The 25518-nt window shown below is 33.8% G+C and overlaps 3 protein-coding genes across 6 annotated transcripts; all 3 read left to right on the forward strand.

Moving 5' to 3' along the window:
- The first annotated feature begins 8091 nt into the window (after positions 1 to 8091).
- On the forward strand, positions 8092 to 10690 carry LOC106113662 (uncharacterized). The gene is made up of 5 exons (XM_013306513.1): positions 8092 to 8396; positions 8823 to 8884; positions 8966 to 9051; positions 9193 to 9324; positions 9636 to 10690. The coding sequence occupies exons 1-5, from the start codon at positions 8260 to 8262 to the stop codon at positions 9714 to 9716; spliced, it is 498 nt and encodes a 165-aa protein (XP_013161967.1). The 5' UTR covers positions 8092 to 8259; the 3' UTR covers positions 9717 to 10690.
- A 297-nt stretch (positions 10691 to 10987) lies between these two features.
- Positions 10988 to 13853, forward strand: LOC106113678 (uncharacterized). The gene is made up of 10 exons (XM_013306531.1): positions 10988 to 11130; positions 11386 to 11563; positions 11698 to 11930; positions 12188 to 12314; positions 12413 to 12602; positions 12864 to 12993; positions 13148 to 13229; positions 13321 to 13451; positions 13571 to 13658; positions 13768 to 13853. The coding sequence occupies exons 1-10, from the start codon at positions 11089 to 11091 to the stop codon at positions 13851 to 13853; spliced, it is 1287 nt and encodes a 428-aa protein (XP_013161985.1). The 5' UTR covers positions 10988 to 11088.
- Positions 13854 to 14942: 1089 nt separating this feature from the next.
- On the forward strand, positions 14943 to 25512 carry trc (Serine/threonine-protein kinase tricornered). Of its 4 annotated transcripts, none has more exons than XM_013306772.1 (11): positions 14943 to 15326; positions 15966 to 16046; positions 18136 to 18300; positions 18679 to 18826; positions 18977 to 19087; positions 19304 to 19545; positions 19748 to 19926; positions 20521 to 20692; positions 21713 to 21877; positions 22121 to 22284; positions 22522 to 25512. In XM_013306772.1, the coding sequence occupies exons 3-11, from the start codon at positions 18143 to 18145 to the stop codon at positions 22635 to 22637; spliced, it is 1455 nt and encodes a 484-aa protein (XP_013162226.1). In that variant the 5' UTR covers positions 14943 to 15326; positions 15966 to 16046; positions 18136 to 18142; the 3' UTR covers positions 22638 to 25512. The 4 variants fall into 4 exon arrangements, with proteins under 4 accessions (XP_013162226.1, XP_013162229.1, XP_013162227.1 ...); XM_013306775.1 differs by having other exon boundaries at positions 19748 to 19887; XM_013306773.1 differs by having other exon boundaries at positions 18168 to 18300.
- The last annotated feature ends 6 nt before the right edge of the window (positions 25513 to 25518 follow it).

Genomic DNA, 25518 nt, shown 5'->3' on the forward strand with positions numbered 1-25518 from the left:
CCTTTTATATTATTTGGACAATTATTTGAAAAAATTCTTAATTATTATGTTATATAATTTAGCTCATGAATTCGGCTATAAAAGGAAAAACAATCTCAAAGTCACTTTCTCATTAGATTTTATGATATTTCGCAATTTTGTAAATAGCTTACTTTATAAATATTTAATATCATATTCCTATTGACGTAATGTTTAATTATTAATAGATTAAGAGCTGAATATAAATCTACAGTAATGTAAATATTTCCATTTGAACAAGTTTTTTTTCTACACAAAATACATTTTTTTTTCTGATTCTATTCAAACATTTTTGGCAAGATTTGACTTTAAATACGCTACATCTTATAACTGGTAAAACGAAAAAAACTTTTATTGAATATTATTTTCTGGTCTTAAAAAAATCCCAATAAAAGCCGATTAGAAATTAACAAAACATACACAAATTTCTCTAAAGGTCTTACGATTTCTCTTTTGTTCCCGAATATTTTTATTAATCTGTTAGGGATACATAATTTTCGTAATACGGGTACTGAAAATTTGCTACTACCAAAATTACAACCAAATAATTATGAATACTGATGATACGTATACGATTTAATATTAGAAGATAATATTTTAGTATGATAGTATTAGATTAGGGTGTTACATAATATATATTTAAAGATAGAATAAGAAAATTTAACAGCGTATATGGCAATGTCAATGGCCGATTGTGAATTATTTAGCGATTTTTTACAATAACCTTCTCTCTATTTACAATGTAAATTCCTGTCATTCATTTGCAATTAGATCGTTAACGAACAACACATAATGAACTGTTATTTTAACGTATATAAACTGACTAAATTCACAATCGGTCGGTGACTTACATATACGCGTATGGACCGATGTTTGACATGTTTTAATAACTCAGCACAACCAAATTTCAGATATTGTATCATAGACTTTAAAGATCAAACACTAGTACATAAGTATCAGTCAGCATCGGTCCAATGTTGCGTATTCCCAAACGTTTCCGTGTAAACGCACGCTTATATGTAATTATTGCAACTTATACATTTTTTTTTACTATAAAATATATTACCCGGTTAAGATAAATTTTTCTGTTATCGTCACTGGGAATACGTCCAGTAAGTAAAACAAGATTTTACTTTGTTAAAGTGCGGTATAAATACAGGCGCCCACTTAGTGAATAGCGGATTGCGTCGCGTGTCTAAAGAACTCAAGATTTTTAATAAAATAAAAAGACGAGAGCGACAACTGAACGCTGGCGGCGGTGTTCCGTCTTTTTGCAGCATTTCTGAGATACTCTGTATCCCATAATAAACTTTTCCTTTTTTTTCTTTGGTTATTTACACGGGCCGTAAACTGGGCGCCTGGTAACACTTTCGTTACAGAAGGAGGACTAAAAATTAATCTTTACGTTTGGACGGAATTTTTGCATTTATTTAGTATGTTACAATTTTTTTTTATATATTTTTATGATCGATCAAAATTTGTTTTATCGAACAATAGGTAATCTAAGTCCTTATGCTATTTTCGATAAATGTCGTAACAATTTTCTGGAAGAAATTTGGAGAATGGTGGAAATAGGATTGATGTTGCAATTATGATATCGTATATGCGGAATGTAAACACGAGGAGGTCGCTAGTTTGTACGTAGGATTAATCATTATAACTATTTGCTTCATTATTGATTTGCTTAGGTTTTAGATGTACTCTCTTACTTTGTTTTCTAAAGAACAAAGTAATAGCGTACTAATAAGTGTCGTTATATTTAATAGACAGGGATAATACTGTCCACTACTGTGCGTCAACACACAATAAAGGCAGAGACACACTAGTGTGTCGTCGCGGCATTTATTGAATTAAAAACCATTTTTTGAGTGTTATGTTACAACGCTATCCTTCGCAGCGCTTTCATGATGCACTGGTGACCGTAAAAATATAATAGCTGTAATATCGTACTTGAAACAAGATACGAAATATATCACATTAGCGTGTTCCTGCCCTAAGTGACATGTAAACAACACCTTCAGTGCATCTAATGCCTATCCCACTGACGCGACTCCCTTAGATATTATTAAATATGTATACAATATGTTATCCTTGAATATTGTTTGGACTGTGATCTATTTTACGAAATTTTTTTTATTTTAAATTTGTTAACGTATTCCAAAATATCTAGTGAGTTTTTATTAAATTTTTATGATTGGCTATAAGTGTATAAGATACATCCATTTCTATATCTATTTACCTAACTCGATGTGATCTTTCATATTTTAGGTTATAAAATTTAGGAGCTTATATTACCCAAGGTAGTGTTTACTTCGAATATATCAAATAAGTATTTTTCGATGTTTCTATATACGAATGTAATACGAAAAATCCCATTGCATCTTCCACTTCAATTGAGCAAAATTCCCGCCTGGCAGTTATTGTTCCTGTAATATTAAGCCGCTTGCAAATAATGTTTTGCAAATAAAAATATTTAATTCGCGAATTACGATATATTTTTTTTTAATTTGACTTGTTATCGTTTAGTATAGCAATGTACGTAGCTGTTGTACCAACATATACTCATGTGTGTCTATATTATGATAGGATATTGATAAAAATTGAAGGATACTACTCTGTATTACGTTGATAAAGTCTCACGTGGCCCTTGTTCTCCCAATTGTGTATGACTGTTCGATGATTTCTTACTATTGATGTAGGTTATACTAATGAACTCAGATTTAAACGGTTTATTACATATACACTAAATTACTAAAAGTTTTACTTAAGAAGGCAAGGAATTTCAACACTCTTCCCTTTATAATTAATTGTCGTTAACATTACTCACGTGGGACTTTGGGTGTAAATTAGATTTTTATTTCGTGTAGAATGTATTCCATACAAAACACTCAAAGTACAATCCAAAATTATCATATATTTTACTTTTACTCTAAAAATGACATTGTCCTATCATAATAATATCGTAAATTTAAAATTAGATTAACATTTTAAAATATTATCACGTAAAATAATTATTTAAATAAGTACTATTATCTTTATATTTAACGAAATATTCAATCTTCAATCTGAAGGCCACATATTTCGTCAATCATTTTGTGCCTGCTGTTTGTGAAAAATAAAATGACATGTTTTTTTAAAGACGTCATGCAGATTCAATTAATACTGGCAGGATGTCAATTTATTTAAATATTAAAATCGTGGGGAGTTTTTTATTCATTAATATATCTACGACACTTATACTTTCCAGCCTCTCGGTATACTTCAAAATCATAGCCTAGTTGGTTTTTTTTTATTATTTTATAGTTTGAGTTCCGTTAAACCGTGTTTGTTGCACAAAATGATTGACTTTGTTCCACCATTGAAATTGTGGTTTTATTCTACTTATGTACCTCATTATAATTTAAAATAAAACTTAAATTTTAATTCAGTATTTTAATGTTTGTTTTAATATCAGGTAATTGCAATACTATCTACAAAATATACTAGATGAACCCAGCGTTCATTACAACGCCATAAATTAACATCGTTTGAAACCACTTTCATATAAAAACTCAACTCAACACCTTATGAATGGCATAAGAGCGGTACTAGTTATGATATTTGCATTACCTTATATTAAATCATTACTATTAAAATTCAATTAAGTGAACATTTAAATTCGATGGCATTTATTTAGAAAGTTGTTAAGTTTTTATCTCATCTTCTGTTGAATCTACGATTCTCTGAACTAATTATTTTATATATCAATGTTAACTTTAGATTATTGCGAATATATAGGCTAAGACATCGTCGTATAAGTTAGAAATATAAGACAATGATTATTATAATTATGTGCTCTGCTTTTGTGACGAACGAACCGCTAAACAGTTCTGCTTTGATTTCATAGCCTCTAGCACACTAAAGCGAAAGCGATCCAGAAGCGAAACGATCCCAAATTTAATATGAACCTTTCAATGATTATGTTTTTTCCAGCGAACCATTAAGCAGCAATATCACTTTATAACTCGAAACGAAATAGGACGTCTCCATCTTAAACTTTTGCTTTATTTTTGTATTATTCGCTTTTCGTTTCGATATTCGCCATTACTGTAGTGTGCGAGAGGCGCTATAGTAATACAGTTGCAGAGTAATACGGATGTTTAATTATATTTCATGTAATATAACACGTAAAGTTAAATGTGTGAGAAAAGAGGGAGATAATTGGTCTTAAAGTCATCACTCATTAAGACCTAAAACGTGGCACACACCACATCTATCTCGCCTAAAATAAACTCGCATAGGTTGAGAAAAGCAGTTACGCCTTAAAATAACATCACAGTTTTTTTTACAATTGCATTTGACAATGTGTACACACACCGTATTGCTCTGTCTTCAGTAGTACTTAATGGATGACCACTGTCGAAACAGTAGTATAAAGTAAATATCGTTGCCTCTCTTTATTCATCATTCTACAAAAATTACGGAAAAACTTGATCTTCAATGCCTCCAACTCGCCCGGTGAGTTTACTTCCGTACTAAGAAATCTTAGCGGAATTGAAAGTGTTAATACAACTGTTTCCGCAGTGGAATTTCACTGAAATACTATTATTGAGATCAACAGGGAGCTGTTTTCTTTCGCATAAAGGCCTACTAGAATTAGTTTGTTTGTCTATTCTTAAGATTTAATTGTAATTGTAGTTCTATTATCTCACTGGTGCATTTCCTTGAGTTATGACGGACTCTTTTTTGTATAGGGGGAAATACATCACAAGGTATCCTACCTGGGGGAGACATAAACATTACTAAAACTCCCTAGGTGTCCCTCTCGAATATGACGGGGTCCTGGGATATTCAAAGGCTTTCATCGAAATACCAAAGATGCGTGTCAACCCACTCTCTTTTACGCCATACTTTATGTTGTTGACGGGTTATAGAACATTATTTGAGAAATCCAAATTATTAAATATTTTCAAAATATTAAGTCCAATTGGTGAGAAAATTCGATCATTTTGTGAAAAAAAAAAATAACCAATCTTCAAAACTATAGGTTTTGTCCTAATAAGAGTAGACAGATACAAACTAAATTACTTATAGAAAATCTAAATTCGTTTTTTTTACATCCAAGTAATTCAGACTTTGTTCACATCATGACATATATAATACAAAATATGTAAAACGCACCGGTGAGATGAAAGAATCATGTAAAATTATACTATTAATCAAACTTCGACTGTTTAAGTTAATTTCAAGTTTAATGCTAATTTTTTTTAAGTTATCTCCTAAGTTCCTATTGTTTAGTTATTATCAAGAACAAATTTATTTTTCATATAATTTAATATTATGATCTGTTAATCAAAATATTTCAGAATTGTAACCTGTTCAATGTAACTGTTTCAACTCAGCGGCAAGTCGAGCGCGACCTCATATTGTGTACGCCCTAAAGTCGTGTTCCATTTCCACCTGTACGTCCGCGACTGTTGTACAAAATTAGAGTAATGTATGTCTAGGTTCGCGCGGCTAGTGGCTAAGTTGAAATAGGCTCTTAAATTAATAATAACCAAGTAATCGAAACGAGTTTAGGACAATGTCACGGTAGCACACCGCGGCGTTGCTGTTGCTAGGTAGGGAAGGCAATTTTGGTATATGTCGACTAAAAATCGGCAACGCCGCCAATTTGCATTTCAATTAGAGTCCATCCACTATATTCGTTCATAGAGAAAGACAGTCAAGAAAATATCTTACAACTTAATAAAGTGTCTGAAGAAATTTAAAGGGCTGATACCCTCAAATTGAATTATATATTCAATAACCCTTAAAAACATATAAATTATGCTATCATAATAATCTTAATTTTGTCTCTTTTGGCTGCAGTGAGACCTGTATTGACACATATTGCCTTTGAAAAACAGAGAAAACAAGATGTGAGAATACAAGCAAGTGTCTGCAGGCAAAACTCAGTGTAAAGAACACCTCTATGTTTTACATATTCCTAACTGTTCAACGGCGGGCCCAAATCTCTAATAAAAGAAATTGTCTCCTTTAACCGAAATATAAAAAGTATTTTTAACGAATTCATTCGATACGCAATTTGCGCAATAGTTTTTTGTCTAGTCAAATTATAAATGAACTTTGTGCACGATTTGCCGGTCATATAAATATAAAAGACGTTTGATGCAGCTTAAAAAAGGGCTTTATTTATATAATTTTGAAAAGTTGGCATTATTTTATTATTAAAAGAAAATGTAACATTGTCATGTGGGCAAATGTCTTATGTTACGTATCATTATAAGTTATCATGATTATAGTAAAATTGCAGGGTATTTGTAAAAGTTTGTATATGGAGATTCTTTAATTGTGTTATCAAATATCGAAACAAACCTTTTACAAATAACCTTTTTATGTTTATAATTTAAAAATACGTAAATGTTTTAAAATACTGTGTTTTTAACTTCAACTCCTGTCGTATAAAAAATATCAAATGGTGTGGTATAACACATTGTATGTGTTCGACTGATGATTGCTGCGTTTCGATCCTTGGTTATTAACGTTGTAATATCCTTTTTTCTATCTTACTCTTAATAAATTATGTATGTAGTGATCGAGACTTTGTTTTAAAGCTGATACCTGATGCCCTATTGCCGGTCTATGCGTCAATCCCTTTGATTTTGATACTCATCACTGATTTTCACGTTTACGTACAACTTGTGTATTGCGAAAAGCTTATCTGGGCTGACATAGACGTTCTGACGTAAACAGGGGCCTGTTGAGATTGAGCTATAATGTTACATATTACATATATAGTTATTTGAGAAAATACGACTCCGTCCGCGTGGAATGAAAAAAAAAACTTAATTAATTCCCGGCAATTATTCAAATTTTTCTCACCTTTTAAACCTTCTCTAGACCTCCACGAATATTTCATGACCAGATAAGGTAAATGCGCTCAGCCGATCTCGAGTTTTAGTGAGACCAACTAACAGCAATTGATTTTTATATATAGAGATTTACTATTTGACGATTTTAGAAAAAAAATAGGAGAAAAAGAAAGCCAACTTAATTAAAATAATCACAAACAAAAAACACCTATAGCAAAAAAATCATTCTTAAACAAAATGCACTAAAAGTAACAAAGTAATGTCATGAATACCCTGGAAAGTAAGAAATTTCTCTACTTTCTTGTAATAGTTAATCTAAATATTACAATCATCGTTATTTTGAAGTCGGCGGCGGCCGAGGTAAATTATTGACATTTTATATCTGAGATGTCTTACAACTACAACACTACAACTTATATATGTTTAAGTTCGTACCTAGCTACAATTCGTTTATACATCATTTTATGTTGGTAAAAAAATGGTACAAACCTACTGGCAACACCTTTCGATCAAAAAAAAAAAATTCCGAGAACCAGGGGCGGAGTTACATGGTAGCACACACATAATATAAATACGGAATAATTGAAAACCTTCTTTTTGAAATCGGCTAATTAGCTGGGTCTAAAATGGCAATGAAATTCAGTACAGGCTAAGCGTCATCTGTGACCTCAAGCCCGGTGAAGCTGTAAATGTAACAGTGACTATAGTGTGTCTATTAACGATAGATTAGTTTGAGAATTCAATTGACATTTCACTCGATTTGGGTTGAGTAAAATCGATTAAGAATTTCTTCGATTTTCGATGGTTGTTCTGATAGAACTTGCAATCGAAAATTTCGGGATTATTGATTTTGAATTACATTAAAAATAAATTTGTTTCTTTCTATTCCTGCTTTATCCTTCATAAAAACGTAAAGAAATAAGACATTAAACCAAAAATTACGGTGTTGACGCGCAAAAAATATTTCTTTTAATTAATTTTGCGATACATATCCTGCACTAAATTCAAAAAGTTATAAAATACTTGTATTATACTACCTATTTGTAGGATTAATTTTATTACACGACCGATTTTCAATAGTTCACACTTATTCTTTATGCGCGACGGTTGGCACTATGACAACCGTCCATTAAGTACAATATTAATTCTGATACAAAATTAAAAATTAATTCGATATTTTATAGGCGTCAGTTGTCAAACTAATCTATCTTAAATAGACACACTCTACTCAGTCACAAAAAAATGACAGTTGAAAGTCAAACAAACGTCGGTTCGCCGGTTCGTTTCAGTTCCCTTCCCCCTATTCTCTAAACTCCCAATCCGTTTCTATTTCATTCCAATTATCATTTTTAGTTTCTTGGGTTTTCCTGTGGTGTAAAAAAGCAAAATGAGTGATCTATTTGAAACAAGTGCTGAAGAAAATTCTTCCCAGATATCTGTAGTTGATGCTAATTGCGACTCCAACGCACAATTCCCTTCGCCGGACCATGTTCTAAGAGAGACACCGGCATATATTTTTAGCAAGTTTGTACTCACAGCTAGATACAATATCGATATTATTGCACTTCTTTTTATTGTCCTAAATCATAAGATGATTATAAATGTAGTAATTTGACCTTCGGGCCTAATTAACATAAAATCTATTTATAATATGATCAATACATTGCCGTCAGCATTAGCATTTATGAGTATATGTGACTATGATTACTTGTAAAGTGGTATTCAAGTAAGGAATCGCCATTTTTTGTACGCACTTAATAAGTGAAAAAGAGTTAGAAAAGTTAAAGCCACATTTAGGACATTAAAAGTAGTATATGGGTCTTACTGACCTGCAATGTCGATAAAATTATTTTAAGTAGTTTTGTTTTATTTGGAACTGATTACATATCCATTGACTATAAAATATATTAATAGTAATGATAGTATAAATCATGCACATTTTGTTTTTAGTTTGATGTCTTCCCAATCTGATGTATCTGAGACATCTCATGAAGAAAACACGAAAGCTGATGGTAAGTTGTACAGTCCAATAAATTGTTGAGACATATTAGATATTTAGCATATCTATGATGAATATTTGTTACTTGTTTTAGCTGCCGTACAGACGGACATTACTTTTCCTGAGTATCTCCCAGAAGTAATGCAAAACATTTTAAATATTTATGCTGATAATCCGGAGGTAACATATTTTTTAAGTTACTTTTTATTTCTAATGTTTTGGAGTAGGTTATAATACTTTGTCTGAATCATTGGAACTATTTAACCTGAGAATTGAAATATTTTGTAATTCATGTACATAAACTTATCATTTCATTTTTAGCCATACGATTTGAGTTTGGAAAATGAGGAGGAAGAAATGAATGATGAACCCAATGCATTCGAATTTCTGCAGCAGCAACAATTTGACTTTGATTTACCATCACCACCATTTTCCGATTTTGATTGTCAACTGGTAAGTTTAATTATATGTTAAAAGTAGCTGTTGCCTGTGACTTAGTCTCCGCAGAATTCACAAAAATTTATTTAGTAGCCTATGTGTTCTACCAGACTATGCTCTACATCTATGTAAATTACAATGGAATCCACACAGCCATTCTAGAGCCATTCTAAAAAACAACCATCCTTACATACATTTGCATTTAAATTATTAGTAAGATTGGAAGTGTAATAAAAATTGAAATGGAATAAATAGTCAATGGCTTCAAAAATGGATACAGAAATATTGATGAATTATACTTAATCAATAATCTATTGTTATTCTAGGTAGAGCCCCAGGATTACATGGGTGAGAATCCAAACATAGTTGCCGATGTGGACATAACTGATTCAGACCATGAAATTTAAAGTAGATATCAATCAGTATTGATTGCATTGACACATATTGTTGTCTCCTTTTTGTGTAAAATAACAAAAGGGATGACAATATGTGTCAATAAAAATGTCACAACAATGAAACCCACTCCGAGATGATTATTTTGATATTTTTTTATTGAATTATTATGACAGACTTTACAGGGGTAAAAGTACAATTTATCCTTTTCTTATATACCCTGTTTTATTAAACATTACAAAGTCTTTGATACACAATAATTGTTACATAATACATGTTTTTAGATATAGGGACGATCTCCATTTGTGATATTAATGCATAAAACTCTAATTTAGGTTAATATTGGCATTAATAATATCTTACCATGTGTTTCTGACATCAAAATCTCTGTATAACGCATCTTGTCAAAACAGAGATAATAATATGTTTTAAATGGAGATTTTGAACTTGGAAACCCATGGTAAGTGTTAAAATATAATATAGCAGTACTTAAATAATGTAAGAGAAAATGACTGATTAACTTTTATGTTTCTGAACTATAATACAAAATAATAATAGAGTAATGTTGTGATTCTTTTCGCCTTTCAGTGAATTTCAATTTGTTTATTTACTAATGAATTGTTTTGAAAGTTCTACTTCTCCCAGCAAATTTTACTTTTACACAATTTATGAAAATATTCATTTACATGATAGGAAATAGGATATGATGCAAAATGGAAGAATACAACTTTTCTTTTTTTTTATGTTACAACATTTCAACTCCTTGTTTTTTTTTTTATAACCAAACATATTGTTATTGATTGACATGTGTTCGTTTTGTACCTCATCTTATTATTGATGAACATACTAGAATTTGCTATTTGCATTTAATTTTTTGTTAACTAAATGTGATTTATAAAATATTTATTGTGAACTTGTGGATCGGTGTGTTGATTATTTATAGAACAATTGATAATTATATTAGAAATTTGTGATAAACTTTTGGGATAAAAATGAGAGTTAAGATGATTTTCTCAAAATGTATATCTCTATATTGATTTTTTGAATAAATGTAATTGTGAAATAATATATTTAGATTTATTTTATCATACAAACATAATTAGCTTATCAACTTTCTTCCTTTTTATTGCATTTAGTAGTTGTGGAATTAAAATCTGAAGAAGGAAGAAAATAATGGATTTTGATTATTGCAAACAATTAAATGAAAAAGTCTGACAATGGCCTTTGACAAGTACTGGATAACACTAACGACCAATTATTTTTCCGATTAACTTGAACATTCAAGTTTTATTGTTAACTAACTACTCTAACAAGGTAACAACGGCTGCGTGAAATATGAAAGCCAATATCAAAATTCATTAGTACTGTTGAAATAAGAAGTCCAATATGCGATTTATTGTTGTGTTTTTTGCAACATGGTTGACAAAGGTAAATATATTAAACCTAACACGAAGATAACATGCTTTATTTACATTCCTTAAATAGCTTTTAGATATAAGTTTTATGTTCGATCCCAAATAAATATTTTTTATATGCCTTTGAAATGCTCAAATACCACTATAAAATAGTTATTATAGCCAACAGTACGCAACTTACACTATATTTTAAGCAGACTATTAATAAAAACAATAAAATTGTTATAAATAACTACATAAAATAAGCGCGGCAGTCGGGTTTGCGTAGAGTGAAGGGCGCGGTCACTTCAGCAACGCAACGTCGCACCAGCTGACAACGCCGTATGATGAGATTGCACCAATGGAAGCAGAGGATGGGTTCCAAACCTCCACCATAATCGCCGGCCTCATGCCAGACTCTTTCGGCGAAATGTTTAACTTCCTCGACGGCGACAGTTTCGGCATAGGTTTGTGCTTTGATTACACTGTTTACTAATACTCTTGTTTACGTCAGTGATAATGTGTCCGATTTAAATTTTCTCATGGAAGGAGATGCTATGCCAATGATGTTGATTCATTCTAAAGATAATGTAACGATTAGGACCAATGCACGAGTTCGTTTACGGCTGGCAGGCGATAGTGAATACGATGAGCATGAAGAACAACGTGGAGGTCCGTAAGCGGGCGGGGCTGCAGCGCTTCGCTCTCGCCGGCATCAATGGCATCACGCTCGTCTCGCACATCGGCGTCACAGAGATAATGATCAATGGCACCCGCTCTTACTGCTTCGGCGGTGTCTCGCGACCGCCCGGACGACGAAGCGTCATATGCAAGGTTACACTTGAATGGGTTCATATTGTTCGTTAAAAAAGCTTTGACAAAGTATTGATTAGAACCTTCGATCGATACATAAATAACATAAGATGTTTATTCCAACGCCACCTCTTATAAACATAAAATCAAAAGATGCCATCTGCATTTGACTCGTATTCTCCGGAGTGTTACGACATAGTCAGTCAGGATTTTAAGTTTTTGTTTTAATAATATAATTATCTGCGCTATAGTACTGTGCTAATATTTTGTACGTGCAGGGTGCGATGTACCAGGAGGGTAGGTTCTCATGCCGAGTGCCGTTCCTGCGCTACCCGACCATGCTCGGCTACCGTTACTGCATTGACAAATACGCTGCAGTCAACACTCTAGATGGTACTTATAAAAGTAAGTGCATTATATAAATGTTATACCCGAAAATGTATAATGAAAATAAAGTTTTTGACGAATATGTCCATCAATTTGCGTGTCATTTTGTGTGTCAGCTACGTATTGCGCTCGAGGGGAGTCTGTGCCTAAATTCCACTACGACTACATCTGTGAACGGCGGGACGTCAAGATCAAACACGTGAACATGACAGATCCCAACGAGCGGTTCAATGTACGCAATCCGGTGGTGCGCCGCGCAGAGTACTACAGGGCACCATACGACATCCTGAAGGCCTGTCCCGACTGGTCTGTTGCATATTCTCATTAAATATAATAAAAAAATAAGGAAAGCCATTATTGAAGTCATTCTATTTGATGGCTGAAAATCTTTTTCTAGGAGACTTTTTAGACTTACCCAACCAGTTCATTAATAGTAAAAGTAGCAAACCCAGATTACCTAGTTGGATTCTAAACTGGTCATATTTAGTATGACAATTCCATTAAAATTAATGCAAGAGAGCAGTTTTGCGGTAAAGGGAATATTGGGGATTTGTGATGCCATTACAGGTACGGTTGCAACCTGCGCATCGCCCCGGAATCCATGCACCAGGAGCTACCAGCAGCGCTGCTCGACGCCAACGAGACCGCATTCGTTGGTCACGGCGGCAAGTACTGGCTCGCTCTCTACTACACACAGGTCTCTCTCGGCATCTTTGATTTCTACCATTTTGACTAATATCTACTACCTAAGATAAACTAATATACTCGTATTATAGTAAAACATGACTTCAATTATGTTTCAGTACGAGACACATAATCTTTTCTATCTTCATGAAAGTGGATTGTTTTAGCTTGCGACTTACGCGATATACTTCCAAGCCCATGGCGAGTACCCGTGGCAGTCGAACCGGCCTATTGTCTCCGTCGATAAAGGTATTGTAAAGTAGTTGTTTTATAACAGACAATTACGTGGCGTTTTTGATTTTGATTTGTGACTACATATCCTAACGTAACATTTGTGCAGGCGGGATATGGGAGCAGCTATTGAAGGCTAACATCGGTCCCGACATGAACCTGCATTACAATCTTAATGGTATCTTCAACCGCTATCCTGGCGGGAACGTTGCACCAGATCTGATGCGCAACGAAGGACAGGTCTGTTAATATATTTAACAATTATTATTTTTTTAAGAAATAAATTATTCTTCCTATTATTCATGATTAAATGTTGTAATAATAAGATTTAGTATTAGAGAAAGTTTTCTTGTTCACAGGTGCAGCCAGCCAACTTCAGGTCTGAGAGCAGGGACGGCGCGCCAGAGGATCTCATCATTGGTAACGCGCATCTCGTCAACGGACCTGGTATGCCGTCTACAAATATAGCCTACATTGATGATAACTGGCAAAATTTTATAAATACTACTATTTATTGAGTCATTGTCCAGAACTACAGCTAAGACTATTTTTTCAGGTGCAGAAACGGGAAGTGCCAATTACAATAAATTCCTACATGACTCCCAAGTACAAGCGACTTTCGACCACGCTAAGAATATATAAATAAAATTAGTGTATTCGATTTGATTTTTATTTCAATAAAATATATTTTTAGTTATAGTTTATGAATTGTATTACTTCCTATAAATATATCTTAAAACCTTTTCAGGGCGAAATCACATGCTAAAATATTTAAAAAATACAATGCAAATGTTTCACCGCGTTTTCGTTTAGTTTCTTTCAAACTTCGCAACTGTACTCCTCTTACAGCGATTTTAATTTAAATTTTCCCGCCGACTCCATAAGAATACAGACTATGTTCAGAGAGCATAAATAATCTCCAATTATAGATTAAAACCCGCATTGTAAACACGAAACTAATTTCTTATAATGGCAATAGCAATTTCATAACAAAAACTGACAAAAACCTTGACAATGGTCGAGTCGTCAACGAATTTTATTGTAATAACTGTGTCATTTTTTGGTACCTACTAATTGAATGAGTTAATATGTTGGAAAATACTTATAGCCGCAGAATAAAATTCAGGCAATTATTGTTGGATATATCTAAAATACTGGATTTCATTTTTAAATGACGTTATAGTTCGTTTGATGTATTGACGTAGATGTAAAGTGTTACAATGTCAATGGAGATGTGGTGCCCTCGTAAGAGGGATTTTTTTATTTTGTTGGCCAGAGTTAACAAAAATTCAAGGTGGCTGAAAATAAGCGGAGAGTTCATGTCTTCTCAGCGTGAGATGAGTTTACTACGTGTGAAGTAAAAGGCGTACCCGCTCCAGTATCCCTTTATGTCATACCTTAAATCGTGTTCATAATTGATGACCTGCATCTATGCTGAATAAGTTTACAATTTTTTAAATTTATTTAGTACAACAGCGGCTCTACCTAGTCCGTTTCTATTAAGTCGAAGCACATTAAGAAATTAGAAAGTTCATTCGAAAAGTGTTAAAAAGACATATAAACTTGTGATATAATTATTACACTCACAAATGTCAGACCACAAAAGATATTTTATTAAATTGCCTTTCTTTCATTCCGAAGAGATTATTTTTTGGAAGAACTAGCATGATAGTTTTATTATCTGTATGTCAATTTTCAATTACTCAAAAGTTATCTGTGGTATTGTCTTACATCCTCAGTCCTCACTTCCTTCCTCTGTGCCATTTCTTCCATTCCATATTTATGTACTCGATTTCTTGCGATGGATGGAGATGAATAGTTTTAATTAACAGTTTTAATTCTGCTCTTGCACTACAATAAGTAATTTGTGTAGGATTAAACATCAAGACAGTAATCAGCGATTTCTAACACAAATCAGAGTTCCGCATATATATTGGCAGCGCTAAAGCAGTGACCTTATTTTAATTTCTTCATTACTGCAACGATTGTTACGGTTTATATTATCGATTTTAGACTTTTTTGTGCGAGATTATTGTTTTATGCCGTTCGATTTAACAGTGTGTGAAGGAACAGGCGTTGAAGAGGCAAATTTTTTGTGCTGTAGTGTCAATTAAGGTATGTATTAGATAATATAAAACTAAAGTGATAAATACTATGACCTCTTGTGTCTACAATAATGTAACGTTTTTGTGTCTATAAATATAAGTAGCAGCTGTAAGTACAGCGCACGACTGCGATGTCTTTATTCAAAGTGAACAATGAAAAATACTTTCCAATAATGTTTTAGTAAGGTAAAACATTGTACTAAAGCATTGATATTTACTGTTAATTGCACAAAAATGTATATGACCACTAAATTATCTAAGTTTTTGGCACTAGCCAATTCATACAACATTGAACAATAAAAACAAGTGCTAATTACTTGTTCTATAATGTTTTATCAGGTGTTGACCCATCACCTTTCTCAAAATACTTATTATTGCTGTTAAAATGAGATAAAAGTTGTCTTAAAAATCTGAAGCAGTTGTGACTTTGAGGAAAATAATTACTTGATACATAAAATGATAACATTGTTTAATAGCAAAAAAATCCTAACATGAAGGTCACCTGATTTGTGATATGTATTGTCATGATGGCAGGAACTAGTGAACCCAACCAAATGACCCACTGTGCTGAATGGGAATATAAACCAAGATTATGTGATAAAACTTTTGTAGAATTGTATTTAATATCAAAATTTTCCTGTTTACACAGAGGGAGCCGTGTCTTGGGGAAAAAGCACCCCGGGCACTACGGTGGCCCCAGATACACCTGTGCCAGCGCCCCATCCACCCGGTAAGTTCACTCATGAGCAAGCTCTAACTGTTCTTACACAATGATTCTTTATATATCAGATCTATGTATAAGGGAATAATCTCTTAAAGATGTAAGTCTTTTTGGATATTAAATGTGTTGATTTATTAAAATTCATTTGTTGCTAGGTTATAATAATGAATTTCCTTTAGTTTGCAGTTGTTTAGTAGAAAATATTTTGAAGTACTAACAGGCTGATGGTTAGGTTAGGACAGTAGTAATGCTTGTCACCCATTTTACTATTACCCTCCACAATCAATAGCATAATAATTTAAGTGTTATTGGAATCAATACAATGTAAACAAGTAAATGAATTATTTCTATCTTCTTTGTTCAAATAAATAATTCTACCATATTGAAGTCCTCCTAAAACCGACATGGCTAGACCAATCTTCAGGTGTGCGGTTAAGTGTATTTCCTAAGCCCAGAGTTTTTTTTTTATTTCATTTGCTTGCATTATGCTTTGAGTGTCAGTTGTTTATGATGATGAAAAACTAATTTTGACATTTATGATTATTGCCTATATATGATGTTACAATTTATGTCATGTTCAGTTAGTGTATACTAGAAGGCAAAATTATTGCTTTATTTAAATACTTTCCTTTGCAATACACAAATATGTTATTAATTTATATAATTATTAATTTAATATTAATATAGATTATCATGTTTTCTATAATAAAGTACTTTATATTTTCATTCATTTTTAGATACATGATGACAACATTATTTATAAAATAGAATATTGGAATGCTTTGGCAATGAGCTCATAGAGAACAATAATTATTGTTATTCTCTCTTAAAGTTTTTAAAAATGATGCCTTTTGTAATTGGTTTTATCACAAAGAGAAGTTTACAAGCTTTTCTTTTTGCGCTAAAGGTCATGTATACTAAAACAGTATAGCTTGTAAACTACATATTTCAATGGATGTTTTTATGAAAGAAATTTATTATTTATACATATTTTTGTCTGTGTTTTTTCAAAGGCAATGAAAGGGATGGTAATATCTTACTAGTTTAATAGTTGCGTATATTTAGATGGCTGGATGGAAGGAATTACGTAGCGTGAAAATGACGCGAAAAAGGCGCGGGGCCTCTCGCATTGTAATGGTAGCAATTTGAACAGCACCGTTAACCAATCAATTATCGTTAGTCATATGCAGTCGTTTATTCTTGTTCTTTTATATAACGTTACAGACAATACGTAGATTTATAATTTGTTTTTAATAATGTTAATGTTAATAAGTCAGAAGTCCCGGGTTTAAACTAAAATACTACTTAACTCTGTCACTACATAATTGCCTTTTAAAATATAGTATAGTCTAATTCCAAAGATAGGTTAGTTGTTTTTCGATCTAAGCAGCTCGTTCGTGTAAATCAAGTCTAGTGTTGTTTTCGTATTTTTATTTTAAAGACTTTTGCTTGCACTATGACATTATTTTTATATTATTAGTACTTTTGACATTGTTTTGACTTTGGCATTGCAATGAATATCTGGTTTATTGAGAATTAAGTTAATTATGGTTTATTTTTTACTGAATACCAAAAACCATAAATGTCAATAATATCATTAATACTCCTAATGTGTTTAATTTAAAGTAATTTTTAATTGTATAATTGAATGACGTCATTATGTACTTTCATTACGGACTTCACATAACCATAGAGTGACGTCATCTATAAGCTATCGTGAAAACACTCCAGTTGTATTATTCACGAAATATAAACAAGTCCTATAAAGGCCTATTTATGATATAGGTTTCAAATAAAGATAATATTTTGTTCAAATATAATTATGATAACTAATTTTATTTATATTCATAAAGTTCTGGTATGGTCACACTTTTACCCCATGTTTACATTGTTAGTGATTAGCAGTAATTTTTAAGTTAATAGACGCTAAAATCCGCTGAGGGTTTACGTCACTCATAAGCGTAATAAAAATAACAGTGTTGTTTTAGTTTATTTCGGATGTACAGAAATTGAAAACAAGGAATTAATAAATGTTAATAAAGTGTTTATTAGTATTGTTTTGTTTTTAACATGTGACTTGTTTGTTGTTATAATAAAGGTGGGTGATGAGCGGCGCGCGTGTTGTTGCAGGGGTGCTGGAGATGACGGGCAGCGACAGCGTCCGCTTCAGCGGGCACACCCTAGACAAGGCCACCAAGGCCAAGGTCACCCTTGAAAACTTCTATACGAATCTCATCGCCCAGCACTATGAGAGGAAACAGAGGTAATTATATAACTTTCATATAGCTTCCTGCAATATTTAATCAGTCTAACAAATAAACTAGCGATTCATCAAGATTCCACATCATGTTAAGTGTTCGAAAGATTGACACTAACTTATTTACTAGCCTCGCCTTAAGTTCATTTTAGTACGTGAAAATCAAAGTGGCATTGAACATGGATCGCATTGTGGCATTTATGTTAAGTATTCTTTTAGCATTGACGGTTACCTTGCTTCTGTTCTGGATCCTTTTATGACAATTATTTTTTTCATTATATTTGATTTTCGAATTATTGTCGAATTTTATTGTATGTAGACTTATTTTATCGCGTCTTTGTATGTTTTGTTTAACATGGTAATAGTATGTACCGTTTTGTTCAGACTGGAAAAACTCGAAGAGTCTCTCAAAGATGAGAATCTCACAGAGAGTCAGAAGCAGGAGAAGCGGCAGCAGCACGCGCAGAAAGAGACAGAATTCCTCAGGCTGAAGCGATCGCGTCTCGGTGTTGAAGATTTCGAGCCGCTCAAGGTTCGTCAGATTCAATTACGCCTCCTGTTATCCTTTTTATAAAAAGTACTTATTAATAATGTGCAACTTATTCCCGCTTATATATCTAATGCATAAAGAAACTAACAAAAAATAGTCATAAATTGTAGTAAAATGTTTGATTGTTGACAGGTGATAGGACGCGGAGCGTTTGGCGAGGTGCGGCTCGTGCAAAAGAAAGACACTGGGCACGTGTATGCTATGAAAATACTAAGGAAAGCGGACATGCTTGAAAAAGAACAGGTGACATTTTTATTTCAATATTTTTGGTAATAAATGCTTTGTGTTATTTTTGCATTTAAAATTAATTTATGACCCTCTCGGTCACGAAAAACGTCGACGAGATTCTTTGAGATTCCGCAAAGGCTTGCTACAGGTTGGGACTCACTTTCATGGTTCCAACACCAAGATTAAATCCCCGGGGAACATAAGAACTTATTGAATAATAAAATGTTACAGGTGGCGCATGTGCGAGCTGAACGCGACATCCTTGTTGAGGCGGATCATCAGTGGGTGGTGAAAATGTACTACAGTTTCCAAGACCCCATGAACCTGTACCTCATCATGGAGTTCCTTCCTGGAGGCGATATGATGACGCTACTCATGAAGAAAGATACTCTTAGCGAGGACTGCGCACAGTTCTACGTGGCCGAGACCGCGCTCGCCATCGACAGTATACACAAGCTAGGCTTTATACACAGGTACTGTTAGAAAAAATACATCTCTTATAGACATCATTTAGTAAACACAACCGAGCGTATTCTAAAGCGAAACGACTTCCAAAAAAAATTGCTAGAACATTTCAACCAATAATTTAAAAAACATTCAATCCTCAACTCATCAAGTTAATTTCATATGAAAGAAGTCGTAGTTTCATGGAATGTATTGTGTCGTATGTTTCAGGGACATAAAGCCTGATAACTTGTTACTGGATGCGCGCGGACATATCAAACTTAGTGATTTCGGTCTTTGTACCGGCCTCAAGAAGAGCCATCGCACAGATTTCTACCGCGATCTGTCTCGCGCCACTCCCTCCGATTTCAGTGAGTATCTACCACAATGGATTTACAACACCCAGTCAGGTCAGTGTTATAACATTATATTACATCCATACATGCTATTTATAAGTCAATTTTATGCATAAATTTCCCCTTTTGCTATCGTTATTCGTCACTAATAGAATAATAATTCATTATTTAAATTTGTATATTTGGTGCTTATATTATATGACCGATCAATATTAGCTTACATTATAATACTTGACTAATTTAAATAATTTCTATAATGGATGACTTCATTTATTTGTTTAGGAATTGTAATTTTATGTTGGTCGGTAATATAGCAAGCAATATTTCTTATTAACAATTTTCATTATCAAAGTTTTTTAATGAATAATCAATAAACGCTTCAGTCTCACATAAAATAAAATGAATTGGTCTTCACTATAATAAATAATATCATTTCACATAGCACCAATGTATTACCTTGAATTTCCACTGTCACTTAACATTTACAAAAACATATACAACCGCTTCTTTTAAATATAAAACTGACAGTAATATGTTTGAATAAAAATAGTTATTGAAGTGGAATTTGATCGGTTTACATTTGCTAGTCCTCCTAGTTATATTGTATGTATGATGCAGTGTTGTGAGCTATTGTGTGTTTGTCTGCAGTATCGACGTCATCATCGGCAATGGATTCAAAGCGTCGCGCGGAGTCTTGGAAACGCAACCGACGTGCGCTCGCCTACTCCACAGTAGGAACGCCTGATTATATCGCACCTGAGGTCTTCTTGCAGACCGGCTACGGCCCACAGGCGGACTGGTGGAGTCTCGGCGTTATCATGTTAGTATTTACATATACTGATTCTGATGACAAGCCCCCACACGCTCCGCTTGCCATTCCTCACCCATCCCCACGCTTGCGATTAACGATTATACATGTTTTTATTTATTTATTAAGTTTACATTCCCTAATATTCAGTCAAATGTAGACAAAAATGTTTGATTTTTGTTGTATGGATCAATGATTACTTTAAATATTTAAAATAAATATTGAACCCTTCCCAAACAATTTTCTTCCATGAAATGTGCTTAGCTGTTCTATTTGTTTTATGCGAAATTTGTACACTACAAATTATAAAAGCTAAACATATGCTGGTTTATGCGAGAGTAAGCGATGGCATAGCGAATTGTAGCAATGTAGTAAATACTCAATTATGTTTAATAGCGTCATATCTATATCTAATTGAAGCTCATTGGCGCTTGTATTTAATATACATATATATATTTTATACTAAGAGGTGGCAAACTAACCTATGTCACCTAATGTTAGACTCTTACCCTTAAATATCAAAAACAACATAATTATTGCAGGTGCATCGCTTACCTTATGTATATTAAGTTAGTGATAAATAATTAGCGAATTCAGTTTGTAAAATATATTGCTTCTGCCGCGAAATCAATTCTTATCATGAACAGTAACTCAGTATCTGTTTAATAACTTCAATTAATTTTAGTTTAACTAAAAAAGAGTTATGTTTCAACATTTATATTTGTACCTCAATATCATTTTTGTTAATAACATTTATACTAACAATTGAAAATGCTACTTCACCGCTTGCGTAGGAACAAATGTTATGAATAGTACAGCTCTTTGTACTATTAATTACTGCATATTACCATAAAAGATTTATTAAGAGACTTATTGATATGGTCCATCTTACAACAAAAGTATTACATTATTTTATGTGTTAAAATAATCATATATACTGTGACTTACTGTTGCGACTTGTATGTTGTTGCTAGCGTCACATTTAGTCGTAGTTTTGGCTTTAGCTTGTAATAAGTAACACTATATGATCAGGTACGAGATGCTGATTGGATACCCGCCGTTCTGCTCCGAGTCTCCGCAGGAGACGTACCGGAAGGTGATGTCGTGGCGCGAGTCCCTCACCTTTCCGCCTGAGATACCGATCAGCGAGGATGCCCGGGAGACCATACTGCGCTTCTGCTCCGAACCAGATCGCAGGTATAAAGAAAGTTGTATTTCATTCATGAAAGTGTTAATTAATAGAACTAATTATTTATAAAGATGTATCGTTGAAACTGTAGTAGAAATCTAGACATCACTGTCTAGATATCAGATGACACCTCATTTTAGAATGTCTGTTAAATGGTTAGTTTGTCGGTGGTAACAATAGTTTGTCAATGTGGTAGGAAAGTCGTCCGTACCCTTAGGACATTATTTATATTTAAAAATCCTTTGTATTAGACTGGGCTCTCAGCGCGGCATCGAGGACGTGAAGTCTGTGAACTTCTTCCGTGGCGTAGACTGGAGCCACGTGCGAGAGCGTCCCGCCGCCATCACTGTGGACGTGCGCTCCATTGATGACACATCCAACTTTGACGATTTCCCCGACGTCAAGCTGGAAATACGTGAGTATACAAACATTTTAATATTCATAGTAAATACAGCCTCCTGCATGGATATAAATTCTGGCCTAAATGCGATATGAAACTCGTAATATTAACAGAATTTTTTTTACAAATTTAAAAATGGGGAATAATACGATTAATAACTACAATCAACGATTTCATATCGACGACTTTTGAATGAGATAAAGGTGCATTATCTTTTCCGCATAATTTAAGAAAATATCGTTTACGTTACAGCGGCGGCGCCTATATCACAAGAGGGCGAAGTGGCGTACAAAGACTGGGTGTTCATAAACTACACGTTCAAGCGCTTCGAGGGCCTGACGCAGCGCGGCACGCCCACCAAGAAATGAGCCTCCCTCATCACATAGAGAACGCTGCTGCCGGAGCCCGCAGCCTACACCGCCGCCGACATCACCCTGCCGAATGTAATCCACCCCCCGCCCCCGCCCCTGCCTTCTCTCTCTTACCCCACCACCCCCAGCAACAGGCGGCCCACACGCTCGGGTGTATTCGATTGTGCAGCATGTACTATTCTGTGATTTACACAGTCGGTGTTCCAGTGATCACGTATTTACGACTAAAACGTGTGGATTTTTATTATAAAACAATATTTAATTAAGCAGTCAATACAACACACAAATGTTATGATTGTTTGTATTTTATTAGATGTGTTGTATGTAAGATATGTGTTGTGTAACGCGATGCGCGATGCGCGTTGGACGGTGACCTGACTGTCCGCTCTCGCCGCTCTGTGCATCGGCATGCGCCAGTGCAGTCACTGTCTCTCTCACTGTCTATCTTCTATCCTTTTCCGTCGTAATCTGTTCTGATTTCATTTCGAGCATCTCTAATTATGTTATTCGAAGCTCACCTGGATTGTATAAAAACGTGCATCAAAATTAATAAAAAAAAAGTATTTTTCGAATGGTGGTTACATCTGTCTATTGCAAAGAAATTATTTACATTTGACAGCAGCGAGATTTTCTTTATTTATACACACTATACGTAGTTACATATGAATTAATTGAAGGCTATTGTTGAGGTGATATTGATAGCGGCGGGTGCGCCTCGCCCAACTGTATCCCCGGCACCGCCTCTACATCCATTCACATACGCCTCCCGATATTATTCTTTTTAATTATGTGTAATTAATTATTAATGAATTGCAATATGGCTTGTTTAGTGTTAGTCTATTAAAAAGGCATTTGTAGCTATCGCCAGGAGTTTGGGAAGGGGCATATCTCGGCATATGTGAATATGTATAGTTTAAGCTAAAATGTTTTATAACATATTTCAAGACGTACAATGTAACGTGCCCTAACTCTACGCCCCGTCCCATCTCTTCCTTGCCATTTCTATTGTTTGTTATTTCAAGGGCATTTATATATTATTTCATTCAAAATTATTCCAATGTAACACATGTGTATGTAAGACGGTTAAATTTGGAAGTGCTTGTTTTAATGGGGAGAAAAACTGAAAGCTTGTAACTATGTTGAACTAGCGTCAGGACTGGACTGTCATCTGTTAAACTTTATACATCTTTTCAGCGATTAAAAGGAATATATTCCTTTTATAATATTTTTATGAACTTCTATGAAACATCTATAAACAATTATAAAAAACAATGTTTATTTTTGATTTTTTAAAATAAAATTTGACCTAACAAAGGGCAACCTAAATGTTATTCACGTGAGTCCAACTATAAAAAATTATAGTTAAAGGTATTTTTTTTTCCGGTTGAAGATTTGCTGGAAAATATCTTTTAACTTTATGTTTTTATGACAAAAACAAGTTTAACCAATTTATTCATGACGCAAAATATCTGTCATTTCCAGGTGTACCCGAACAGTTAATCTAGTTATATTCTTAGTGTGTAAATTTGATGGAATTCTTTGCTATGACTGCAGTCTACATAGTACTTTGTGTTTATATAAAGTGTTTTTTGTTTATCTGTGGTACATTTAGCGCTACTTCCATTCTTGATGCTGACATGTATAGTTAGCAAAAGGCAGTTTTTCTCCCCATTGATATATGTGTTACCGCACCGCGCCGCTTCTCCGGTCCACATATATTTATGTACATAACTGTATAGTAACGTATCGTGTGGTTTGTACGCCAGCACTCACTTCACTTGGAAATCCGTCCAAAGGTTAGGTTACTGCCACAACATAAAAGTTATTTAGCCGACACTATTTGCTTTTAAAAGATATATTTATTTCCATTTTAATACTAAATTAAACAAGAAAATCTAAATCGAAGTACTAAATAGTTCAAAAAACAAGCACGTCTGATTTAAAGGACAATTTTAGATTAGTTAATTGCTTATGTTTTTCAATGTGCGCGACTCGTTTGTTTGTTTGTTTGCTAATTTTACTTGTTAATGTGATACTTTACACACTTTCATAATAATGTAAATATTATTTGTATCTATCTATATTGGACCAATAATAATCTAAATTAACAAAAGTCACACATTGTATTTAATGTCACCGTGTACGTGTACGTGTGCCCCAGCAGTGGAGAGGTTAATGTGTTGCGAAATATTGAAAAACATAAAGGTTTATTTGTCCATGACAGTTTACCTCAGTTCGCCTTTGATAGCGGGAATTTATATATAGTTCATTCTCGTCTCTTAGTGCGTCGCTTACATTTATTATTATTATTCTAACATCATGCATCATTAATCAAATTTACTATCTTTGCTTTCATTACCTTTATAAGCTAAAAACAACTTTAAAAACTCTGTCTATCTCTGCCAATATAGGTAAAGGACGGCATCTTTCGTCGTCCGTCTACTAACATATAAGATACGCCGGTATTTATGTGTTAAATAAGAAAATAATTTTAGATATAACACGAGAACAAGTAGTTTGTACGTCTGCAGTTGTGTGGCAGCCGAGGATGATGCGCGAACATTCTTCGAACATGCGCAGCGCATTTAATTACGTCGCTCTCTTAGCGTTATCAACTCGATGTAATGCCCTCGCGACAATTCATGTATTTGGATAGTTTAAATAGTTTATTGATGTGATTCAACCATATTAATTGTGATGTTTTGGTGTTTATAGCGATGTGAATATGTGCTTAGGTTAGCTGGTGTGCGCAGGGCGCGCGGGGGTGGGGTCCGTTCCTCGCTCCCCGCCCCCGCCCCCCCGCCTCCGCAGCACACCGCCGCGTGCGCCGGTCACACGATGACCCGCTCACAGCTTTGTACATAGCACTCCAATCGAT

This window comes from Papilio xuthus, unplaced genomic scaffold (genome assembly GCF_000836235.2).
Source record: "Papilio xuthus unplaced genomic scaffold, Pxut_1.1 DF828177.1, whole genome shotgun sequence".
In the NCBI taxonomy this organism is placed as follows: Eukaryota; Metazoa; Arthropoda; class Insecta; order Lepidoptera; family Papilionidae; genus Papilio; species Papilio xuthus.

Coding starts and splice junctions, on each gene's coding strand:
- LOC106113662 (XM_013306513.1), top strand. CDS start 8,260: ATGAGTGATCTATTTGAAACAAGTGCTGAAGAAAATTCTTCCCAGATA. Junction 8,397..8,822: donor CCGGCATATATTTTTAGCAA/GTTTGTACTCAC, acceptor TTTTGTTTTTAG/TTTGATGTCTTCCCAATCTG. Junction 9,325..9,635: donor CCGATTTTGATTGTCAACTG/GTAAGTTTAATT, acceptor TTGTTATTCTAG/GTAGAGCCCCAGGATTACAT.
- LOC106113678 (XM_013306531.1), top strand. CDS start 11,089: ATGCGATTTATTGTTGTGTTTTTTGCAACATGGTTGACAAAG. Junction 11,931..12,187: donor GACGAAGCGTCATATGCAAG/GTTACACTTGAA, acceptor TTGTACGTGCAG/GGTGCGATGTACCAGGAGGG. Junction 13,452..13,570: donor TGATGCGCAACGAAGGACAG/GTCTGTTAATAT, acceptor TCTTGTTCACAG/GTGCAGCCAGCCAACTTCAG.
- trc (XM_013306772.1), top strand. CDS start 18,143: ATGAGCGGCGCGCGTGTTGTTGCAGGGGTGCTGGAGATGACGGGCAGC. Junction 19,546..19,747: donor AAGCTAGGCTTTATACACAG/GTACTGTTAGAA, acceptor CGTATGTTTCAG/GGACATAAAGCCTGATAACT. Junction 21,878..22,120: donor TGCTCCGAACCAGATCGCAG/GTATAAAGAAAG, acceptor CCTTTGTATTAG/ACTGGGCTCTCAGCGCGGCA.